The 25121-nt window shown below is 39.9% G+C and overlaps 1 protein-coding gene across 1 annotated transcript in view; it reads left to right on the top strand.

The window, feature by feature from the left end:
* PLCH1 (phospholipase C eta 1) overlaps positions 1-25121 on the top strand; it is a 216573-nt gene that overhangs the window by 143694 nt on the left and 47758 nt on the right. Inside the window, exons 6-9 of the mRNA XM_044251645.1 lie at positions 267-437; positions 12844-12937; positions 15298-15501; positions 24865-24985. Of these exons, the coding sequence (XP_044107580.1) occupies positions 267-437; positions 12844-12937; positions 15298-15501; positions 24865-24985 (590 nt within the window). The remainder of the gene's footprint in view (positions 1-266; positions 438-12843; positions 12938-15297; positions 15502-24864; positions 24986-25121) is intronic.

Here is a 25121-nt window from a genome sequence, read left to right as displayed (position 1 = left end):
TTTATTTTTAAAAACTTTTTTTTGGTTGGTATATAAATTTACTGTGACCAGAGAAATTGGTTTTTATAAGGTTGAATCTTTATAACATAAATCTTTTTTTTGTGGTCTAATAAATAGTTAACTTAAATCGACCCATGTGTGCTTGAAAAGAATGTGTTTACCATTTGTGAAATATGTTCTAGCCTTTTTATAGTAAATATGATTTCCCAGTACTGAGTTTCCTATTTCAAACTCTCACAATACCTTTTTTTTTCCTCTGCCTTTAGGAAGCTGATACAGATGAGAATCAAGGAACTCTGACATTTGAAGAATTCTGTGTTTTCTACAAAATGATGTCACTGAGACGGGACCTTTATTTGCTGCTGTTGAGCTACAGTGACAAGAAAGATCACCTAACTGTGGACGAGCTGGCGCAGTTTTTGAAGGTGGAACAAAAGGTATCATTAGACTGTTGAATTGAATTGTTTACTTAAAAATACAACTATATAGGTGCCTTCTGGTGTTGGATATAGGTACACTGTGCTTTTAGGATAGAGGAGTAACTATCACAATTCCACCAAAAAATCTTATGAGTTATTTTTAACAGATTTCTAGCAGCTTTTATGAGGGAGTGCTAAATTGAACACTCACATAATTTTTTAACTGAAATAAGTTGAATATTTTTCCACAGAGTAAGGAATGTTACCTCATGTGTTTCATTTTAGATATAATGGTTATGTTTTCTTTATACTAAAAATATAGGTAGGTATTTGTTAGGTATTTGTTAAATGTGACATAATTCTTTTTTTCTTCCTGAAGATCTTATTTTCATTTATTTATTTGAGGGAGAGAGAGAGAGAGAGCATGAGCGGGCTGGAGGGGCAGAGGGAGGAGAAGCAGAATCCCTGCTGAGCAGGAAGCTTGACATGGGGCTCAATCCCAGCACCTGGAGATCATGACTGGAATCAAAGGCAGACACCCAACCGACTAAGCCACCGAAGCACCCCAACTATGACATAATTCTTAACTAGTAATATGGTAATTCATTGATAACTTTGATAGGAAATTGACATTGGATCATATCAGAAGACTAAGTAAATTAAGTCCTGATTAGCAAAGAGAACCCCTAAATATATTTAAAATAAGAACGTTTCTTTTTTTTTTTTTTTTTAAAGATTATATTTATTTATTTGAGAGAGAGAATGAGAGAGGGAGAGGGAGAACATGAGGAGGGGGGTCAGAGGAGTAGCAGATTCTCCATTGAGCAGGGAACCTGATTCGGGGCTCAGTCTTGGGACTGCAGGATCATGACCCGAGTCGAAGGCAGGTCTCACTGAGACACCAAGTGCCCTGGCTCTCAGGTATTAAAGCGTAACTTGGGGCTCGATCCCAGGACCCTGCGATCATGACCTGAGCCAAAGGCTGAAGCTTAACTGACTGAGCCACCCAGACACTTCTATGAGTTTGACTTTTTTAGATAATACTTTTTCAGTGAGATCATGTGTCTTTGTCATTTCATGTAGCATAATTTCCTCTAGGTTTTAAAGATGTCACAAATGGGAGGGATGATTTAATCAATCAACCTACATAGTGGAACCTCTACCAAAGCCCCTGCCCCATAAGGTTTGCAGAGCTTCTGGGTTGGCAAAGCTACAGGACGTACTGGGAAGGGGAAGGGGTATGCCCTGAGAGGGCACGGAGGATCTGAATACCTTCCCACACACTTGCCCTATGCATTTCTTCATTTGGCTATTCCTGAGTTGTATACTTTGTAGTAAATCAGTCCTAGTAAATAAAGCACTTTTCTTAGTTCTATGAGTCATTCTAGTGAATTTTGGGAACTGACGGGCTTTCTCCTTGACTAAACTCTAGGCAGGCTCTTCTGAGTCCTTTTTTTTTTTTTGACTAGGCTCTGTTGTTGGGCCTTGTCTTCAAGAGTCCAGCTGTAGCAAGAATCCTGCTAGGTCCCTTTAACTAAAACCCGCATCTCTGATACCTGATCACCTCAACAGCTGATAAAATTCCTTATTTTCACCATCTCCTAGGTGATATCACCACTTTTCCTTTAGCAAGAACCCTGTTAGGTAAGTTTACCCAGAATCCGCTCTTATCTCTGATGTTTCCTCCACTGATCCCCACCCAGCTTCTTGGGTATAAAGCCCTCGTATTTATCCTGTATCTGGAACTGAACCAGTATTATATACTGGAGTTCTCTTTTCCCCTATTGTAATAGTTACTGATTAAAATCTGTTTTTATTGCTTTAAATAGTGTCTAGGTCTGTTTTTTCTTCTTTTCTTTTTTTAAAAAAAATCTTAAATTTTTATTTTTTATTGAAGATTTTTATTTATTTATTTATTTGAGAGATTAAGATTGAGAGAGATCACAGAGGGAGAGGGAGTAGCAGACTTGCTTCTGAGCCGGGAGCCCCACATGGGGCTTGATCCCAGGACCCTTTGATCATGACCTGAGTCAAAAGCAGATGCCTAACCCACTGAGCCACCCAGGTGCCCCTGTTTTTTCTTTTTTTTAAAGATTTATTTACTTGAGAGAGAGAGCGAGCATGCACACAGGTGCATGTGGGCAATGGGGGAGGGGCAGAGGGAGAGAATCTTTGAGCAGACTCCCTGCTGAGTGCAGAGTCTGACAGTGGGGCTGGCTCTCAGGACCCAGGCGATCATGACCTGAGTGGAAACTGAGAGATGCTCAACCGGCTGAGCCACCCAGGTACCCCATGGTCCGTTTTTCCTTTGACAGAACCCCCAAATTTGTAGTAGGCCTAGCAGAAATGGGGGTAGCCTGAATACCTCATTTGCGGCTAGAATCTGAGGTGGAGCAGTCTAAGGGATTGAGCACTTTACCTGTGGGGTCTAATGCTAACTCCTGGCAGTTAGTGTCAGAACTAAATTACATTGTTGGAGAATCAAAAACTTGCTTGGTGCCAGAAAAAGATACACTAGATTTGGTAATGATTTACTTTACCTCATTCCACAATCACATACATTTTAGGAATAACAGATTCAGATTTAATAGATTTTGGTGTTGCTTTCAAGTATTAGCAAATGTTTCTATCAAAATCAGTTATTTTAGTTGGTTTGCTAATTTGGCAAAGGAAGAGATTCTCCATTAACAATGTTAGCTATGATACAGATACAACATGGGGATGTGGAGTAATAGAAGAATATTTTTTCCCCCCAGAAAATAAGCCCGACTACATACATCGCTTCTCTGTTTTCTGCTTTTGTAACTACTTTTCTACTCTCACCTGGACAACTCCTCTAATACAGTAGAAAGAACATTAGACTGGGAGCTCAGAAGATCTACATTCTATGCCCTACAGGCTTTATTGATAGGAGAATCTTGGGCAGGTCGTACATAATTGTTTCTGACCCTTTGTTTCCTAATCTATAAAAGGGAGCTGATATCTACCTTTCCAATCTCACAGTGTCAAATTGAACATTGATTATAATGATGAATGTGAAGAAGGCCCTCTGACATAGATATTCAGAAGCACAGCAATGTGACAAATTAAAATTACAATATTTAAAACTCCTGACTTTAAATTCATTTGGACAAGTGGAATTAACCCGGTCCATTTGAATAGCATAGTGAATGTCACTTGCTAAAGGGCATGTGTTTCTTCCCTCCTTTTGGTTATACTGACATTCAACCGGTAAATTTTTGTTAGGGAAAACAGAAGCTAGTGTTCTATGACATCTGCCCTTGGCAGACGATTACCTGTATCCAGTTTAATTTTCTAAATTAGCTTGAAGCTACATATGGGCATAATCTGAAAGGAATTTTCAAAAAATTATCATACATCAAGACACATAAGCCATAAAGGAAAATATTAATGTCTTGAAACTTTTAAGTTTCTGTGTGATCCAATTTATCAAACACCATAAAATTAATGTCCAGCACAAACTAGGAAAATATTTGTAACATACAAAGGGGGAAACAGTGAAATTCCTTAATATGGGAAGTGCTGTCATAGACTACTGAGGAAAAAAGATGAATACCCAATAGAAACTTGGGCAGAACATTTGAAACATTAAACATTTCATAAAAAGTCGGGGCACCTGGGTGACTCAGTGGGTTAAGCCTCTGCCTTTGGCTCAGGTCATGGTCTTAGGGTCCTGGGATTGAACCCCACATCGGGCTCTCTGCTCAGTGGGGAGCCTGCTTCCCCCTCTATCTGCCTACCTCCCTGCCTACTTGCAATTTCTCTCTCTCTGTCATCTTTAAAAAAATAAATAAATAAAAATTTCATAAAAAGTAAATAAGCCTATTGAAAAGTTCACCCTTCATTAGGAATTCAAATATATGAAATAAAATGAAAAGTCCATTTTTTACCCACCAAATCAGTAAAGATTAAAAAAAAAATTCTATCAGACATGGTGTCTCATTTCCTTTGAAGTTGTGGAATGGTATAATCTTTCTTTAGGACAGTTTAATGATCATATTTTATATAATTTATTAAACTCTGACCAATCTGTTTTACTTCTATGGTTCATTCTAAGGAAATAATTGTGTACATTGAAAAAAAAAGGATGTAAAGTTGTGCATTTCAGCATTCTTTAAAATAGAGAAAAATTGAGCACCATCTAAATGTGCACCAAGAGAGTCATTAGTTAAGAGTTTTGTGGGATTTTAAGTTTTAAAACGGGATTTTCACAATGGAACAAATTGGAGGCAATTTGACGATCCATATGGCAGTAATTCATTCGCTTCCGATGGCATAAGATTAATGTAGACACCAGAGTATTCAACTTTTACTGATTCTTGCAGTTGTGAAATGAAATATCACTGCTGGTCACATATGTTGTCAAAGATTATATGAAATCAAATATTGGCCACGGGTCAGATTTTTATTTCACTGAGGCTCTCTGAGACCTGAATTCATACCTTTGACAGGCCCAACTGCTGTTTGATTAGGGCCTTTCATTTTTAAAACGTGGATGTGCTTGGAGAAATCCTCTCTCTGTTTTATACCCATGAAGAAGTGCCAGTTAAGAAGAAACCAGCGGGCTGACACTTCTCTTTCACTGCTTCCTTGCAACTGCAAATAAAGATGACTGACATCCACAAGTCTGTGATTCCAGAGTACTAGGTCTGGTTGAGGTTTTTTGTTTCATTTTTACCCACTGTGTTTGCCGAAAAGCAATCTACGTCTTCTCCAGATTTACTCTGCATTTGATGGCGCTGGGGCAGAATGTGTTTTGTGTTCAGTTCTTTTCAGAGTTTTGGTTCAGGAGCGATAATTGGATTTCATTCCCCCATCCCCCTGACAGCTTTTCTTAACAAGCGTCTACTTTCTTTCTATCCTTTTGTGTCCACTTTTCTATCCTTTTGTGTCTCGTGGATGGAGGAGGGAGGCAGGAGGAGTGAAGCATCCTTGTTGTCTGAGCAACCATCTAGCTGTTTACTGAGTGCAAAGGCTACACCTCCATGGAGCAATGGAAAGCAGATTTCTCTTTATTCAGCACTTTCATCTGAAATATACATATGGATGGTTAATTCCAGGAGAACTTTCAGAGCTTTACTGATCTCCTGCTAGAGGGTCTTCTTACTGTTACTGTTTGTCTGGCATGGATATATACATTCTGTCATTGTGGTGCTTCTGCCAGTTATCCCCGTTGTGTCTTTATTCTCTCTGCTCAAGTAGTCCCGTGGTTCTTCTGATCCAGTTACCAGTGTCACTTGCACCATCTCCCTTCATTATCCTTTACTGAGTCCAGAATGATCTGGTGAGAGTCATGGTCATTCCACCTTGTCTCTCTGTGAGAAAGAATTATAAACACTTCTTCATTTATAACTACCTTTAGTGCCAGTGTACCTTTATTTTTTTGTTAAACATTCTCCTCATCATAAAAACATTTCTTTTAAGAGTCCTTCTTGAGTTTCTGTTTCATTTACTTAATTATTCACAGTTAAAGTAATTGAGAGTTTTCAGAGTAATTATATCTTGTAATATTTTGCTGCCTCAAATATAGTTCCCAAATGACATTTTCTGTGAAATAGTCATACCTTCAAATGCTTTGAAATTTGTGGTTGAATTTTAGGATGAGTTAGAGGTAGCCAGTTTGGGGAGGTAAATTGTTTCTTATTCAGTTGCAAACTGAAGGACCATTCATTTAGAGATGTTCCTCCACTCCCTTCTGAAATTACCCCAAGATTCAGGAAAGAGACTTTTTTTCTACTGCATAAAACGACAAGGACAAAGAGAACAAGGGAGGAGACAGAACAACAAAATCTTGAAATTTGTCTGATCTAAAGAAGACCCCAGAGCCCTGAAATTCAAGCCTACAGAGCAAGAAACACGAATCGACTTCACTCACTCAGTGGAATCCCGGAAAGGCTCAAGAATCGAAGTCACATGATGCTCTTGAAAATAGGAGATGAGGCGGGGTGACCGACACAAGCATGGGTTGGAAGTGGGGTTCTGGATCCTCTCTCCTACCTCTTGCAGCAGGACGACTGTTCCTTCTCCAACCTGGCATAACAGTGGAAGTCAGAACTGGAGAAGGATGGCCTGGAAGGGTCCCAAGGTGTGCCAGGCCTCCCTGAGTACTGGACACAGGGAATTGTGGTAGATGGTCTGTGAAGATGGCTGTAGGAATTCCCCTATTCCTGTCTGCGTGCCCCTTGTCAATGTGACTTTCCCACTTCTCCCATCAAGGAGTGGACTCTTTTCCTGCCCCTTGAATCTGGGCTGGCTTCGGAATTTGGTTCGACTAACAGATTATGGCAGAAATGATGAACAAGGAATCCCTGGGCGCCCTGATGGTTCTACTCCTGCCCTGTTGGAACTGTGCAACTACCACATGAAGAAACCGGGCTAGTGTTTTTGAGGATGAGAGACTTCTCAGGGAAAGAGGCCCAGGACCAGCAGCCAGCACCTACCATAGGCATTTGAGTGAGGCCATCTTAGACCACTGAACTGTAGTCAGGGGACTGGGTACCTGTAGTCACTTGAACAACCCCTAGCAGGTGAAAACAACAAAATAACTGTCCAGCCAGATCCAGTCCCACTTGCCATCTTGCACAAATGTGATTTAAAAAAAAAAAAAAAAAGAAAAGTGGTGGTTGTTTTAAGCTTCTAGGTTTTGGGTGGCTTGTTTCAGATAACTAGGTAATGAGTTCAAGGACAAAGTGAACTTCTGTGCATTGAAGTGGGAGAGCCATACCCCTCTTCTAATACTCTGCTCCCACATTTATATAGGGGAAATTATAGGTAGGAAATAGGAGGATATTATAAGCCATGGTGGTTGGATAGTGGCCCCAGAAGATATATCTTGAGGCCTAACTCCTGATACCTGTGAGTGTGATCTTACTTGGAAATAGGGTCTTTGTAGATGTAATTAAGTTAAGGATATCGAGATGATAAAATTTTAAATTTAGGGTGGACCCTAAGTCTAATGATGAGTGCTCTTAGAAATGACAGAAAAGAAAACCTAGACACACAGAAGAAGGCCATGGAGGCAGAGACTGTACTTGTGAAGCCCCAAGCCAAGGAATGCCAAGGTTTGCCAGCAGCCAGCAGATGCGAGGAAAGAGGCATGGAGCAGATTCTCCCTCAGAGTCTCCAGAGGGAATTGGCCCTGCCAACGCCTGGTGTCTGGACTTGTGTTCTCTAGAACTGTGAGAGAACCCGTTCTAAGTTTGTGGTAATCCGTTAACAGCAGCCCTAGGAAACTAATACACCAATTCCAGGAAGAAAAACCCCAAACCTGAAGATATTTACATCAGATATCTAATAAAATAGTACAGCCAGGGACTTTTCCAGCAAAACCCACCAGTCAGTCAGCTCTGCCAGGAATACAGAGGTTCCAATTCATTTATTACTGCCTGGGTTTTAAATACATGTTTAAATAATTTTAAAAAGGCAAGGTTACCATGTTTGAGGAAATCCTCTACCATAAAATACAGAGACCAAGGTAAACTTGGGAGGAAATAGAGGCAATGCAGGGAAAAAGTCATCTTAAAAACTGCTATTAATGTCGGAGTGATGGAACACAAAACTGCAGCCGTGAAGCCAGAGCACGATGCACTGGGAAAAGACGGTTCAGGGGAAGAGCAGAGCAGAGAACTAAATTCAATAAATGGCTTGGAAGATAGTGAGAAAATCACCCATAAAGTAGAACAAACACACAAAAAATGGAAAATAGGAAGAAGAGATAAGGAAATTAGTGGATTGATCCAGAAGGTCCACTCTCCGAATAATCGGAGTTGCAGAAAAAGATAAGAACAAATATAAGGGCGGAAATTATAAAATAAATAATACCCAAAATGGTTAGCATGGAAAGTTAAAACTCTCTCGGTTGACAGGGCCACTGAATGTGAAGTGCAGTGAATATATAAAGATCCACAGAGAGGCACCTGGGTGGCTAAGTCGGCTGAGTGTCCAACTCTTGATTTCAGCTCAGGTCGTGATCTCAGGGTGGTGAGATTGAGCCTAGGGTGAGCTCAGTGCTCAGTGGCAGACTGCTAAGGTTCTCTTTCTTTCTCTCTCTCTGCCTCTTCCTTCCCATGCCTCCTGCCCCTTGTACTCATGTACACTCTCAAAAAAAAAAAAAAAAAAAAAAAGATGCACACATAATGGAATTCACAATGCCAAGGATAAAGTGAAACCCTGAAGGTTTACATAAAGTGAGAGAGAGGGAGGAAAAAAGAAACACTGATCCAATTAACAAACAAACAAACACAGGTCCTGTCAAAGGATTAGAATCAGTACGGCATCAGACTTCTCATCAGCAACTCCAGAAACCAGAAACATAGGGCCACATTTTCTGACCTAGAATTTTCTGACCTAGAATTTTTCCTACACATTTCTATGGTAGAAATGTGTATGTAGAGTAAAACACAAGTACACAAGAACACATGCAAGAAATAATTTGCCTTCCAAGCGTTCTCTGAGGAGCGTGAGGGGAAGAAGTCAGAACCGAAGCTGAATAAAATGCTGGAATCCTACCAGCCTGGAAGAAGAAGGACCTTTGTAGGGGTAAAAAATTGGAGTTCATGGGTTATTTGTTACCTTTGGTAACTGAGAAACCATTAGAGCCACTAGGAAGAATTTATGAGAGGGACACTAGAAATTAACCATTGGGTAGGAATTGCAGTAATTAACAGATTGGAAAAAAATTCTATAAGAAACACAATCATTATACAATAGACTCAGTGTTCAACGTTTGCATAATTAGAATAATCTACATTAAATAGTAATTTAATAAAAATTAAGAAATAGCTATCCTGGGTGGAGGGGTAGAGGGAGAAAGTTTGCAGGCCCAAACGAGCTAAAACTTTATCTAACACAATAAAAAAGTCAAGAGACAATGCTTGAAGTGTATAAAAACAGAAAATAGTATCATTAGGATCAATAGTGTCATTATCATCATAATATATATATATATATATCTCATCATTATCATCATAGTCAGGAATATAAAGACTCCTTCCAATGGAAATATCTAGAAATGTTGACTGTTTTTTCTGGAGTGTGGTTCTCAGTATAGAAGGGGGAGTTCTGCTTTCAATCATAAGCATCTTAGTTTTGACATTTAATTATGAATATATTACTTTGATAAAAGTAAATTAAAAAGAGCTTAGCAATATTAAAATTTTCTTCAAGTTACATTATGATTTTTGGGTTTGGTGTGCTTTGGGAATCATAGCTATAAGAAATAGAATTATTTACTTCTGACTTTGTTTTGAAATTCTCACTCATTGTCCAAACTTTGCTAGATACTGTACAAGCTGGGGATAAAAAGTCAATATCAGAACAGTAGTATGTGATATAGAGACCTATGACTCTGATCTCTGTAACTAGTCCATCTGAAGTGGGTTGACCTTTAATATGAGGGTCGGATAGTCTTTTTTGGATGAGATTAAGTATTACAGCAAACAAGGAAAGGAGAATGGAATCCAACCTGGACTAGTCAAAGAAGTTAAACTGCAATAACTAACTTGAGACCTCCAAGCATCTCAAAAGGGGATGCCTGGGTGGCTCTGTGGGTTAAGCCTCTGCCTTCGGCTCAGGTTATGACCCCAGGAGTCTCAGGTCACTGTTCCAGCGTCCTGGGATCAAGCCCTGCATCGGGCTCCTTGCTCAGCTGGAAGCCTGCTTCTCCCTCTCCCACTCCACCTGCTAGTGTTTCCTCTCTTGCTGTGTCTCTCTCTGTCAATAAATAAATAAAAATCTTAAAAACAAAAAAAGTCATCTCATAGGTAAGAAGTTAAGATTTAGTAGTTTTAGCTATATTGAAAAAAACCATCAGTTTTGAAAGTAAGCATTTCAGTTTTTCAGTACAAATAAAGAACTCCCAGATGATAGGTATAGTGTAAAAGAAAAGGCTTTGGAACTGAAGTCAGAAGGTTGAAGTCGGATCCGTGGTCCTGCCTTCTTTTGGTTTTGTGACTTTGACATAGTGAACCTTCCCTAGCATAAATTTTCCTATTGTAAAATGGGGATTAAAATTTCAAGTTTACAAGACTTTTGTAAGAACTATTTACGATTATGCGCGCGAAGGCTCTTTCTAAACTGCACAGCAGTGCCTGCAAGAATCATTATTGTATTCAGGTTTTTTAAAGCTCTTTTAGCACCTGTTGCCTGGTATAGAAAGAGCAATCCTCTGTGTTGGAAACAGCAAGTGGCTCAGATATTGATACCAAACAAAACTTACGAATGTGCTCCACGGGGAACAGTAGAGTAGAAAGAAGTTGTTTTCTATTTTCCTTATTAGCTATGTCACAAAACAAGGAGAAAGGAACCATACAGGGCATTAGCCTATGTTGAACCCTGCTTCACACAGCGAAATCTCACAATAACTTTTTAAGTAAAGGTCTGAAAAATTGCGTTGTAGAAAATGCAGGATTTTGCTATTGGGAAGGTTAGCTATTGGGAAGGTTAGGGGGAAGGTGGAGGAAGGAATGGGGGAGGCATGGAAGCTGAATGAGTTATACATTTCCTTTCTCATTATTATGTGTTACTACTGTATATCACCGAGTTAATCCTTAATACTTGAATTTTGGTAGGAAATGGATTACCTTTCATTTTTTTTCTTCCTGTTCTTTTGGTTTTTGTTTTGTTTTGTTTTGTTTTGTTTTTTTAAGTAGGCTCCACACCCAACGTGGGGCTCGAATTCATGACCCTGAGATCCATAGAGTTGGATGCCCAACTGACTGAGCCAGCCAGGTGCCCCTCACATTTATTTTTAGATCATGCCCAGAAAATTGTACGCTTCTTAGAATGTCTACTGATAGTTGCACCAATTTACTTCCCCAATAGGATGCTTTTAGTTAACACATTCTGCTTTGAATCTTGAACTAGTGACACATTCTCTGCTCATTTCCAACTAGTTCTATCCCAGGATGATGGTATTTTGTTGTTTATTTTTTAGATCCCATGGGCTCCTGGTAGACTGAGTCCAGGACAAGACCCCTACATGTCTGAACAAATTGCTTCATAAACTGAGTAATTGCAGTGTAAACTCAGGCTTCCCATGGTGCATGAATTTTTAGTTGTTGTTGTTATCAATTTGGCTCTTCTTATTTTGTGAGAAATTATTTGTTTTTTTAGATTGTACGTGGTAATCCTTTCTAGTATGTTGCGGATAAATTAATGGCCTGCTCCCAGCCTGGGTAGGGCAATAGAGTTCTTATAGGTAGCATGGTTTCATTTATTTTATGGTATTTTCTGATGTTGTCTGGCAATATAAGCCTCTGAATGTAGTAAGGGTTGTGAAATTTACGCAATGGATGCATTAGGCGTATTACACAGCTGGTTTGGGGGAAAAAGCCATCTCTGTTTTTGCAAGCAGGCAAAAAAGAGCTGCATAACAGAGCTTTTGTTCCCCTGCAAAAGGTTTAAATGCTATCAAATAGACAGTTTAGAAAAATTAGATTTCACTAAAATGTAACTATTGAACCTAAGACTTAATAGACTATTTGAAAAACACCGTGAAGTATGAAATCCTGGTTCATAGGATTAGCTTCCCCTATCACTATTCATTAGTATTTTTAAATGTCATTGTTAGACTGTGGGGCTCAGTGGAATTTTGATCAAAATATCATATCCTGAATGTTGCTATTTAATTAAAGAAATTATTCCGGAAGAGTTTCCTTTTTCCAGTGACATTGAGTATGTAATGTTCATGCAGCGACCTTGAGAATGACTTAGTAGGCTGCACTGCCTTTTTGATGTCACACGTTGATTGTAATTAATTTAATTCTCACAACTGCCTTATAAGATAGCTACAGAGAAGGTAAGTGACTCATTCAAGATCCCACTGTTAATGATGTGAGCTGGCTGATTTGAACACGAGCCATCTAGCTCCAGAATTCTTTGTTATGCTAGCTGCTTCACCTAGCTTTCTGGTTTTACTTTCACTCACCTTTGTGATCTTGAATCATCACGGCAGATTGCTCTTGTGATTCACTAGGAAGACCTATAGATCTATACCCACACGTATGGATTTACCTAGAGCATTCTGTTTTGATAGGGAATAATTTCTTTCTATCTGATTTATGATTGGCAAATTTTAGTGTTTGTCTAGAAAATATTAATTTGTAGGTAGCTACTAGCTTATAATGTGTAGATTTTGGCAGTGGATTTGCACTTATTATTGGTTCAGTTTTATTAATTTTGCTTTGTGGAGTACATTTGTCTAGTACTTGAAGGGATGTTTTCACTGATTAAATCTGAAAGATAATGTGGAAGGATTGAGATGATCATTTCCCAAAGATAAAGTTGCTATGACACTAGTAATCTCAAACACTGCTCATTTAACCACTCTGCTCTGTATCAGGAATGCTAGAGGCAAGTATCTCGTGAAATTGTAGGTGCTTTACTAATGTTCTGTTTTGTTTAGATGAGTAATGTGACAACAGAATATTGTCTTGACATCGTAAGAAAATTTGAAGTTTCAGAAGAAAATAAGGCAAAAAATGTTCTTGGCATAGAAGGTAAAATAACCAGTATTCTCTCTTTTTTTTCCCCCTTTCAAGATTTCTTTAAATTCATGTTAGTTCACATATAGTGTAATATTAGTTTGAGGGATAGAATTTTGTGATTCATCCGTTGCTTTATAACACCCAGCGCTCATTATATCCCATGCCTTCTTAATGCCCATCCCCCAGTTACCCCACCCCCCACCAGTCTCCCCTCCAGTAACCCTCATTCGTTCTCCATAGGTAAGACTCTCTTGGGGTTTGCCTCCCTTAAAATAACCAATGTTCTTAATTTCTCATTTCTCCATTCAGGTTGTTAAGTTAAATTCTAGCAAAATTTTTAGAAAATCAGGAGATATTCATGGATTACAGATGATTCAAATAAAACTCACAATACAACATATTTTCCTACAAAACAGATGCCATGATATTGCTCTTTCTCTTACTTCTTTAATGATAATATGCATTTTCCACTCCAAGCAAATCAACTCTATCCCACCATGCATATGCTAGATCTCAAGAAATATTTGGACTTTTCTCAAATGGCTAATTTTGGAAAGCTTCAACCTGGTAATTGCAAAAAAGGAAATTTGGTCTTAATATAACTAACCTATGACACTAGTGACTTGAAAGTACATGTTTTTAAAAAAAATATTGGCAATGAACTTGTTTTCCCTAGTTTGTAGCGGTGGAGAGGTTGTTGGAATCATAAATTTTGTTAACACAACTATTTTATTACATAGTTGAGGAAAGTGAGGCTCTCAAAGAAATTAAGTAATTTGTCCACAGTTATGTATTCAGAATTAACTTCTAGGATCTTACATATAAATGTGAATTTAGCTACATATATGTATAAGTTATATTTATTTAAAATATGTGGGAAAATAAACTTTAGGCTGCTACCCAATAGGAGATCAAGTCCCAGGCAGAACCAGCAATCTTAATGGAGGACCCCCACTGGGGCACTCCATTGCCCTCAAGAGCAGCCAAAGCCATAGTTTATCTTACTAATTTAGATTGTTGACCTCCTATTCTCCTCTACTTTCAGACTCAGTGTGCTCAGGGTTTTGATATCACCGGTTTACTTCCTGGGGTGGAGGGTAATTAAGAGAAAGGAATAATTTAAAACTTATTTCATGAAGAACCATTATTAAAACAACTAGAGAGGATAAACTAATTTAGGCCAAGAATTTATTTTTTTTCTGGTGGGGCCCCCCAAAATGGGATTAAACATGATTTCTCCATTATGGACATAAGGATAGGCAATGAAGAAATTCTCCAGAATCTCAGAGGATATTTACAGACACTGTTTTACCCACGTAATTCTTGACGACTTGAAACAATTTACCCTGATGATTCCGCTTAGGTTGTTGGAGATCATTCCCATATTTATTCATTTTTGATGAGTGCCTCTTCTACTCAGGTGTTCTGTTTTGAAAAACTATGGAAAACTCATAGGATTTTCTACATTTTTTATATATATATATATATATATATATATATTTATTTATTTATTTGAGTATAGCTGATATACAATGTCAAATTAGTTTTGGGTATACAACTTAGTGATTTGACAACTTACATATTATGTCATACTCACCACAAGTGTAGGCATTGTCTGTCTTGTTACATTGCTATTACAGTATCACTGACTATATTTCTTATGCTGTGCCTTGTATTCCTGTGGCTTGTCTGTTCCAGAACTGGAAGCCTAGATCTCCGTCTTCCCCTTTTGCCCAGCCCTTTACCCCTTCCCCTCTGGCAACTGTCCATTTGCTCTCTGTATTTCTTCATAATCTTTAAACACGATTTTAAACTCATTAAAAAGTTGCCAGCTACTAGCAGCATCTTCTCAAACCAATTTCATAGTCAAATAATCACACTCTGAATTTAGGCAGTGCCTAACTTTTTACCTGTGGCCTCAACTATGGCACTAACAATACTGTTTTTTGAATTAATAACTTATCACGTTGCTGGTCAGTCAACCAACGGTCGAGCTGGTCAAGCTGAGTCAATATGGCATTAGGTCATATTAGGCCATCAGTCACCCATTAGATCATGCTCTGCAGTCATAGCTTGAGTTCAGTAGCTACCGAATGGCTTTGCAGTAAGCCCTCTCCCACGGACTTAATCAAAATTCTTGAAAAGTTGACTGTAGGTTATGTTTAAACTACTATTTCCCCATCGTATTTACGTTTTTGACACTCATTGACCTGAAGCAAATCTTATTGCTTTAGTATTCCTCCCAGTAGCTGTCTTGAGTGTAAATAAGCTAATGTCTATGAACGTACTTTGACCTCTGTTGTCCCCAGTGGGTTTGAGTAAGCACCCGTGCTTTGAAAACTAGAGTCCTTCATTGTCTCTTTCTTCCATAGGATTCACAAACTTCATGCGTAGTCCTGCTTGTGACATATTTAACCCGCTGCACCAGGAAGTGTACCAGGACATGGATCAGCCCCTGTGCAACTACTACATCGCCTCGTCTCACAACACGTACCTGACCGGAGACCAGCTCCTTTCCCAGTCCAAAGTGGACATGTATGCCCGGGTGCTCCAGGAGGGCTGTCGCTGCGTAGAAGGTGTGGGCCTTGTCTGAGCTCCGCTGACTGTTGATGAACGTGGCCTTTAGTCAAGTCAGTCAAGTCTAGTATAAACAGTGGAGACTTGAAATAGGCACACGAACCAGAACCATTTTTTTGCTCGTTGTAGCATCATTCTTAACTCGTAATGTTCTCTGACTTCTCCTTACCGTCCAATCCGGAGGCAAGGAGATGAACTGGAAGTTAGGAAGCACAGCTACAGTTGGCGAAAGATTGGGATGACAATGAAAGTTTTCCTAGAAAGGTATTTTTGATTCGACAATGGCAGACATAGTTCTGGACCACTCTTTGCTTTCAAGACGCTTCATAGTCTCTCAGTCAACGTTTATTAAATTTCTAATGGGGTCTTGCTTGTGGGGACATAGATACAGGTGTCTGTCTTCAAGGAGCTGACAGTCTAGCAGAATGGGTGGCCATTAAAAACGGTAGGATAGTGTGAGAATTCCACCAGACCAATCACATACATGGTAAAGAAGTGGAAGTACGAAGAGTAAGGTGTGAGATAAAACGCGATGAGAAATAGGCTGGGTAAGAGCATTCACGTTTTCTATCACTTGAGTTTATTGTCATTTGGTAACATTCTCTTGGACGTTTTTATCAGTCAGTTGGATAATAATATCTGAACAAAATGGAAAGATCCAGGCAAGATAAAGATTCCATAGTTGTGAGTTTTGTATGTGATAGTTAAGGTCTTGGAAGTGTACAAGATCACCCACAGAGAGGAGCGGACAAGCAATGAGGCCTGAGGAGTTAAGTGATCCGGCATTTACATGCAGGAAAAGCAAGGGGAAACCACCGGGACAACACAGAATGGTCACTGGGATCTAAGAAATGAAATGGGCAAAATGTCCCAGGCAATAGCAAAGTAAGTTAAGGCAAACACTAATCATCCAATCTGGTTGCATTTGACAGCTGGAAGGTTGCAGGTGTCTTTTGATAGCTTTGGTGACAGGCTAGTGGGAAGTTGAGGGGAGCTGCTGTGGGTTCGTCACTTGGCATTTTTTTCCATTTGAAGAAAACTAGGTGATACAGTTTGGGGAGGTTTTGAGACTCAGAAGAAAAAGAAACGAGGACACAGATTCTGTTTTTAGATGGGATATGGGGGCTGAGGTTTTCAAAGTGTTTAAGCCTGATTTCCTCTCCTTTCACTGGGAAGAGAGCATCATTTACGAAGTGTAAAGTGGGGGGAAGTCAGTTTGGGGGCTTAAGATCAACAAACAATGGGAAAGGAGTGGATAAGATAAACTGGAGAAACCCTAATTAATTTCAAAAACAGTCTAAAAACCATCCTTTTGTTATATAAAATCTGCATGCTTAGACTCCTCCCATCCCATTCCCAGGAGATTAGATATGGGCTGGAGTTGTGATGGGATTGAGCCCTACATCAAGCTCCCCAGATGGGCTGCGGGAAGCCTACTTCTTCCTCCCTCAGTCCCCCTGCTTGTGTTCCCTCTCTGTATGTGTGTGTGTGTCTCTCTGTCAAATAAATAAATAAAATCTTAAAAAGAGAGAGAGAGAAAGATTAGGTATAGGAACAGTGAAGATAGATTATAGAATTGATCCAAGCCTCTAGATTTTTAAGTCGTGTAAAATATCATCAAGGTGTTGGTGGGAGCTCTTTTAAGTAATTAGTCAGTAGGTTCATGAGTCTTAGAAAGGAAAAAAAGTGAATATGGGGCTACAAAATGAGGTAAGACAACCAAGAGATAAAAAGATGGAGAAAGTTGTCATCACACATACAAAAACTAAGAACAGAGAATTGTCATCACAGAGTGGGATGATTGTATCCAGGCCGAGTCGTGGGTGAGCATAAATGAAGAGTGGAGATGAGTTTGTTAGCATTGGGAAGGTCAAAGCTAAGAGACTGAGTAAATAGCCCACATGGACTTTTAACTCACGAAGGATGTTGACGGGTAGATTCATTATTAAAAATTTTAAAGATTAGAAGTTGGAGATTAAAAACTGTAAACCAGATACTTAAGTGCAAAAAGAATGCTATAGGAAAGGCACTTAGAAGATGCCAGAAACGTAGAGTTGGATAAAGTGAGGTTCCAAAGTGGGGGGATTCTTTTTTAAATGAATATAGGAGAACAGTTATTTAAAAGTGCCAATAAAGGCCTGGAGCATGCCCCCTGGTCAGTGATTTATACAAAAAAAGCACCTGTGGAGAAAGGTAGTGTCCTCCAAGGCAAGCTGATGGCTAATCAAGGTTCAGAGGCGGAAGGAGAACTCTGCAGAGTCTGATGATAAAAGGGAATTTGTGATGGAACGGAGATTCCACGGAGCAAAAGGGAATCACTTTTTGGTGGGGGTGCGGTGGGGGTTAGCAGTGGAAAACAGGGGTGTTGTGCTGGGGAGGTGGAATAGTGTAGGGGAAAGGAGTAAAGCAGTAAGGTGATAAGACTCGGTAACTGGATGGGTCTTTGTCATATAGTTTCTGGCATGTTCTAAGGGTCAATTAACATTTTAAAACTGGACAGGCATTAAAAACCGTCTGCATACAAAACAATTAGAGCTGCTACAAATTTAGTGTTCTGGAACCTCATGCTTTAAGACACAGCATTTTTGCAGTTGGTGCAGAGAACGCCTCTTGACATGAGTGACAGGCAACTGAGTAGCTTAAGTAACTGAGTAATGAAGATGCTTATAAAATATTAACATAAAGAAAAACCTTTTAAAAGTCTCGAGATGACATCCTGCTCTCAGCCATTATTCAACCCTTTGTTTGTTCAGTGCTCAAGAAGTTTTACGTGTGTGACATGCATAGAGGTTCCCTGGGCACAGACCCTCATTGGATTCACAGTGATGGTTGCCTATCATTTGAAATGGTGACATGTCCTTTGAGGCCAAGGAAGGAAAATGACTTGTAATGGCGCTGTGACGTGATTGTTAACTCCAGACTGTTTTGCGATTTTTTTAAACTGCTGTGTCCTGTGCAGTATTTCTTTCGCTTTCCAGGTCTTTCAGTACCCAGTCTTCTCTTTTTTGTTTTTGCTCTCCAAAAAATCAGTGTCCTACCCAAGCCTAATCATGTTCTCATGATCAGTTCCTTATCCTGAATCAGAACATCTAACCCTCCAGTTTTCTTTGGGGTATTAAGAAGGAAATTATCTGATTAAGACAATTTATAGCAAGGTACAAGTGATTTTTTTTTTTTTTTAAGATGTACTTATTTATTTATTTAACAGAGAGATAGAGATCACAAGTAGGCAGAGAGGCAGGCAGAGAGAGAGGAAAGTGGGCTCCCTGCCAAGCAGAGAGCCCGATGCGGTGCTCTATCCCAGGACCCTGAGATCATGACATGAGCTGAAGGCAGAGGCTTTAACCCACTGACCCACCCAGGCGCCCCGGTACAAGTGATTTTTAATCTTACCTTTTTTTTTTTTTTTAGGGATCTTTTAATTTTAAAATGAGAGCTTTTAGAAATTGTCTGCGGTAGATGATATTGGACATTGGCCTCTCTTGTCTCTCCCTTCTTCTTCCTAACCGCCAGTCACCAAAGTAGTAGAAGCTACTTGGCTCTCCTTTTCTAAAAGCTTACCTTGCTCCAGATCATCACACGGACTAAGAACATGTACGGCTCTGGTGTAACTTTAAAGGACACGCAGTCTCTCCAATATCTCCCTCATCAGCTTGTAGCCGCAAATCCCTCCCCTATTATTTGGTTTACTTGAAGTTATTGCTATTGGAATAATCTATTGTAAGTGGGCAGTGGAAGTCAGACTACTGTTTCTGAAAGGTTCTTGTTGAGGAGAAGAATTCTGTTTATCTGAGGAACTTGATCAGCTTTGTCTGGAGTCTGTGTTTTATTCAAAATTATGGTTATCACTTTGGCTTTGAATGTTCTGTGTGGAGGAACATGGGAACGACTATGATTTCAGGCCCTTTTGTGAGCCAGGTCCTGACTGAGTGCTTTCCATCCATTCTCACTTAAGTCTTACAACACTAAGGGGGCTAGAATAGCCTCCTTGAGAGGATACCCCAACTTGGAGTGGTGAAGTGGCTCAAGCATAGCTAGGAAGCATGGGACTGCAGATTTGAATGCAAGTTGATTTAACTCCCCTACTCCACTGTTCTCTGTGAAGTCCATGTGCTTTCTCGAGGAGCAAGCATTGCATGGCATGATTAGCCCCAGGAGGGATCAAATGAAGGGCATCACGTCCCAGAAGGAAGGCTAGAGAAAGTGAAGTGAAGCACTGAGGGGAGGGTGGGTTTTTTGGTTTTTGTTTTTGTTTTTTTAAAGATTTTATTTATTTATTTGACAGAAAGAGATCACAAGTAGGCAGAGAGGCAGGCAGAGAGCGAGAGAGGAGGAAGCAGGCTCCCTGCCAAGCAGAGAGCCCGATGCAGGGCTCGATCCCAGGATCCTGGGATCATGACCTGAGTCGAAGGCAGAGGCTTTAACCCACTGAGCACCCAGGCGCCCCAGGAGGGTGGTTTTAAAAGAAGGAATTAGCTCGGTTCAAGATTGGGACCAACATGTAAATATTTAGATGTTCCTATAGACTGGGAATTTGATGACATGATCTTTTGCGCTCTCCTGACAGCTTCTGCGAGCCCTGTGCTTTGAAGATCTGAGCTCACAGCTGAAGCTTGGGCCCGAGACACCAGTGTTTATACGTACCAGTGCAATGTCATCTGCCTTGGGTCTGGATCAAGTTGTTTCTACTCTGAAATAACTAGAGTTAGGAATAAAGAACCTGGTTTATAGAACATAGCAGGTCAAGGATTGGAAATTTCAGGTCCCACAGATATTTTTTGAAAGCAGCTTTTGCCCAGCATAGCACTTAGAGGTAGAGAGTAATGATTCCGGACAGGTTCTTCATGGTAGCGTGACCTGAAGAATCTCTCCACCTTTGAGCTTCTAGTTTGATCAACTTGTGTTTTCAATCTCCATTAGTTCAGTGGCAGGAATGTCCTAGGTCAGGATACACACACTGTCTTGGGGAAGACTAACAGGTCTTTTTTGGGGAAGTGCGTTTGTCAGCAAATCAACTGGATAACATTTTTTTACATGGCCTTTCATTCCCTTGATTTTCAGCCCAAGTTGCCTGATAAATATGGATGTTCTGTCCAGGGGATTTTCACCCTCATTATGGAACTGATGTCGCATCACTGCTATCATCGGTTTACAACCTTTCCTGTTATCTCTGGGAGGGCTATCAGGATGGAACGCTTTTAAGTTCCATTATGAAAAGCTGTCATGTTAGCTGCTTGGCTAGCCTGTGGAACTGACCAACCCTTTGTCAGAGTGCTTTCAGGGACCTCTAATATGTGACGTGATTGAAAAATAGGCCCCTGGTAATTTTGTGGCTAGGGGGATTGATTAGAGGATTTTCGTCTTGCCAGCATTCCCATTGAACAGTATGAGCTCTTACAGGAACCTTCACTGTCATTTGAACCTGGCTGTTAGGATGTTAGGATGCCAGTTACCATTTGGGAATGCTGTTATCCTTGTTGAGCAGACAGGTGATGAAATAGATCTAAAAAGTGAGCATTGGAAGAACCGCCCTTGGACATTGGGAGATGGAGAGGAGAAGTGGGTGGGGGGAAATCGGGGGGAGACAAACTATGAGAGACTGTGGACTCTGAGAAACAAACTGAGGGTTTTGGAGAGGAGGGAATGGGTGAGCCTGGTGGTGGGTATTGAGGAGGGTATGTATTGCCTGGAGCACTGGGTGTGGTGCATAAACAATGAATCTTGGAACATTGAAAAAATAAAATTAAAAAAAAAAAAGGAAGATCCACCCTCGGCTACAGATATTCTGCTTATGTTATAAATGTTAGCAAAAGAACATCTTCTTTCATGCCCAATGTAGTTTTAACAGCTGCTTTTCTCTATACATGATAATCAAACGGGCATGGCATTGCCTGTCTACATCCCTTCTTTTTGTGAGGATGTTAGTTCATTTATGAGAAACCCTGTTATGTCCTTTTTCCTCCACAAGGGGGCTAGATCAGGGTCTAAATTACTCAAATTACATTTGAAACATCTGTTCCTTCTTTCCATACCTCTATGCAAAGACAAATTAAAGAATGTTAAGAACATGTCAAAAGATGGATGGACACAAATTCCCTTCTCCTTTCCATCTCCCCTTGTCCTCCATGCTATTTGTTATGCTCCACAAATAAGTGAAACCATATGATAATTGGCTCTCTCTGCTTGACTTATTTCACTTAGCATAATCTCTTCCAGTCCTGTCCATGTTGCTACAAAAGTTGGGTATTCATCCTTTCTGATGGAGGCATAATACTCCATAGTGTATATGGACCACATCTTCCTTATCCATTCATCCGTTGAAGGGCATCTTGGTTCTTTCCATAGTTTGGCGACTCTGGCCATTGCTGCTATAAACTTTGGGGTACAGATGGCCCTTCTTTTCACGAAATCTGTGTCTTTGGGGTAAATACCCAGGAGTGGCGGGGGGGGTGGGAGGTTGGGGTACCAGGTGGTGGGTATTATAGAGGGCACGGCTTGCATGGAGCACTGGGTGTGGTGAAAAAATAATGAATAATGTTTTTCTGAAAATAAATAAATTGGGGGGAAAAAAAAGAATTGAAAAAAAAAAAAAAGATGGATGGAGCTTCTGTTCTTAGAAAATGTCTTTGATAAGTTTTACCTCATTTGTAGGCCCACAGAAACAGTGCAACTCTTCATGCTGGTATCCCAAAACCTTGGATCTCCTTAACAGCATCTTTAAAATTTGTTTCCTATATTCTTATGGTATCAGCCTTTAAAAGATATTAGTCTTTTTCTCCTCTTACCTTTTCCATTTTTCTTCCTAAGGATAATTTAACAGTCAATGTTTAATTATAATTTAGGTAACTCTATTAGGGTATGGAACTAATAGGATTTCTCTCATATATATGAGAGTGCAAAAGAAAGATTGGTCAATTTTAAGAAATTGGCTTACCCGGTCATGGAGATGTGCCAGTCAGAAATACGTACATCAGACCAGCAGGTTGGAACCTTAGGTAGGAGTTGATGTTACAGGCTTGAGTAGAATTGCGTCTTCGGGAAATGGGAGTCTTTCGTCTTAAGGCCTTCCACTGATTGATGAGGCCCATGCTTTATGGAGAGTAATTCACTTTACCCAAAATCTATTGATTTAAATGTTAATCACATCTAAAAAATATCTTTACAGCAACATCTAGACTGGCGTTTAATTAAGTAACTGGGCAGTGTAGCCTAGCATGTTTGACACATAAAATTACCCATCAAATCCTATTAACAGTTACGGTGAACAGCTTTAAAGTTTTAGGGGGAAAATGGACAGATTGTGCCCTGATGTAATATACAAAGCACATGTATGAGGAAGCTACTACTAAAATAAGGAAAAGTTGTCGTCATGAGCTGTCTGGCCCTAATTGAAACTCAAAGTTGTTGTTTTTTTAATTTATTTTTTATTTTCAGCATAACAGTATTCATTATTTTTGTACCACACCCAGTGCTCCATGCAATCCGTGCCCTCTATAATACCCACCACCTGGTACCCCGACCTCCCACCCCCAACCCCTTCAAAGCCCTCAGATTGTTTTTCAGAGTCCATAGTCTCTCATGGTTCACCTCCCCAAAACTCAAAGTTTTAACTGGCATTCCATTAGCCAAATCCAGCGTGCAGAATGTTTGGCTCGTGTTGTGATTTTAAAAATGGATGCATTCTCAATATTTTAAAAACTGGGAACACTCATGGCAGTAAGATCTAGAGTTTTGAGTTTTCTCAGCTCTGGCAAGCAGAGTTGTCTGCCTATGCTATATGGAAGGCAATGTCACCAGAACTGGCAAGGTTGTATGGGGGACCCCAGCTTAGCCTTGATTGGGATTTAGATAAGGAACGTGCAAGAGGGAATTTTGGTTGACCTTAAATGAAAGAAGCAGAGTCCTGGAGGTAGAATTGTCTGTGAGGAAACTTGCGTAATGGAAGAACCTGTCTGTGATTGTCATGTGTAGGAGAAAATCAGTTTGACTTGTCAGACGGGAGCTAAGGTATTAAGGCAACAGTCGTTCCTTTAAGAGTTAAACCTAAAATCTCTGTGCCTTAAAACAACTGAAATTTCTTTTTTGCTTATGTAAAGTCCAAAATAGGTGTCCCTAATAGGTGAGTCTTTCAAGCAACAATTTAGGGGTCTAGGGTCATGCCATCTCCAGCACATGTCTTGTGTAGTGATCACAAAAGAAGAGAGCATGGATGACTGTGTAGGGCAAGTTTTCATAGACCAGATGTGGAAACAGTGCACATAATTTCAGCCCACATTTCAATGGCCACATCCTACTGCAAGGGAAGGCTGGGCAGTGTAGTCCGGCTGTGCGCCAGGGCGGAAGTGGTTACAGGCTGAGGGAGCTGCTAGCCAGTCTCCAGCACAAGAGATGGAGACCTTGGTGTTAAGCTGGCAGGAACTGCTGTAGGATATTAATAAATCCAGCATATATGTACTGAGTAAATGCTGTGTTATGTGCTGAGTAGACTTTGGAGCAAATGAACAACACGGTGAAAGCATCATTTTGAGAAACCAGTCTGGTGGTCGAGTGCAAAACAGGGAAGGCAAATTCCTAGTCAGGGTGGATGGTGGTGGTCGTGTTTCTGGAGCTGGGAGCCGGTGAGGCTGTCTATGCATAGAGCAGTATCAGTGTTATCAATAACAATCACAATTGCTATGTATCCTATAGTATTATGAGCAGCTTTACATAGGCATCACTCAAACTTATGATGCAAATACGACCATTCTTTCCCTTCAATGAGGGAAAGCAAGACTTTAAAATGATTCAATCATTTGCCCGTATTCACATAAATCTAGGCAGGACCTGAGGATTTGAACTTAAGAAGTCAGTGTTATTTTATAGCTCCTGTAGAATTAATAAAATGAAAATCTAGAAGAAACATAATGAGTTTAAGTGAACAGTAATGAAGAATTCTGTTATTGATTTGAGCGGGTCACTGCAATTTATCCAAACACTTGAGTAAGCTGAAAATGAAGGAGTGAAATTAGAGAAACAACCCGTTAAGAAGTATCACTAGTCTTGGGTGTACTTGATTGACTTTAGATTGATTTCTAACGAGCGTTCTTGGTAAATGCTAGGGTGCTTGTGAATATGACATCTTTGTTAACTGTAAGCACTCAGAAACAAATTGTTATTATCTTTAATTCCTTATTCTGATAAATATGCCAGAACACCCATCTCTCTGTCTGATATCTTCGTCATGCTCATAACAGGTATAATAATATTTAATCTGATAATATTTATCTGATATAATATAGAATAATATTTATTTGATAGTTCCAGAAATATTAACAAACACCAGAAAACTTTGCATTGTTGATGTGAAGTTCTGTTCTTGGCAGTTGACTGTTGGGATGGCCCAGATGGAGAGCCAGTGGTCCACCACGGTTATACACTGACTTCAAAAATTCTCTTCAGAGACGTTGTGGAGACCATCAACAAGCACGCCTTTGTGAAGAATGAGTAAGTACAACACTTGAGAGCTAAGCTAGCACACAGAGCATTGGCTGATGTACCACAACTACAAAACCACACCCTACCTTGGAGTCTTCGTCTCCCTTTCTTTGACCCTCATTCCCTCCTTCCTTCCCAACAAAGA

This window comes from Neovison vison, chromosome 6 (assembly GCF_020171115.1).
Source record: "Neovison vison isolate M4711 chromosome 6, ASM_NN_V1, whole genome shotgun sequence".
Classification (NCBI taxonomy): domain Eukaryota; kingdom Metazoa; phylum Chordata; class Mammalia; order Carnivora; family Mustelidae; genus Neogale; species Neogale vison.
The sequence above is the reverse complement of the archived record's forward strand: the minus strand, read 5'-3'. Positions and strand labels throughout refer to the sequence as shown.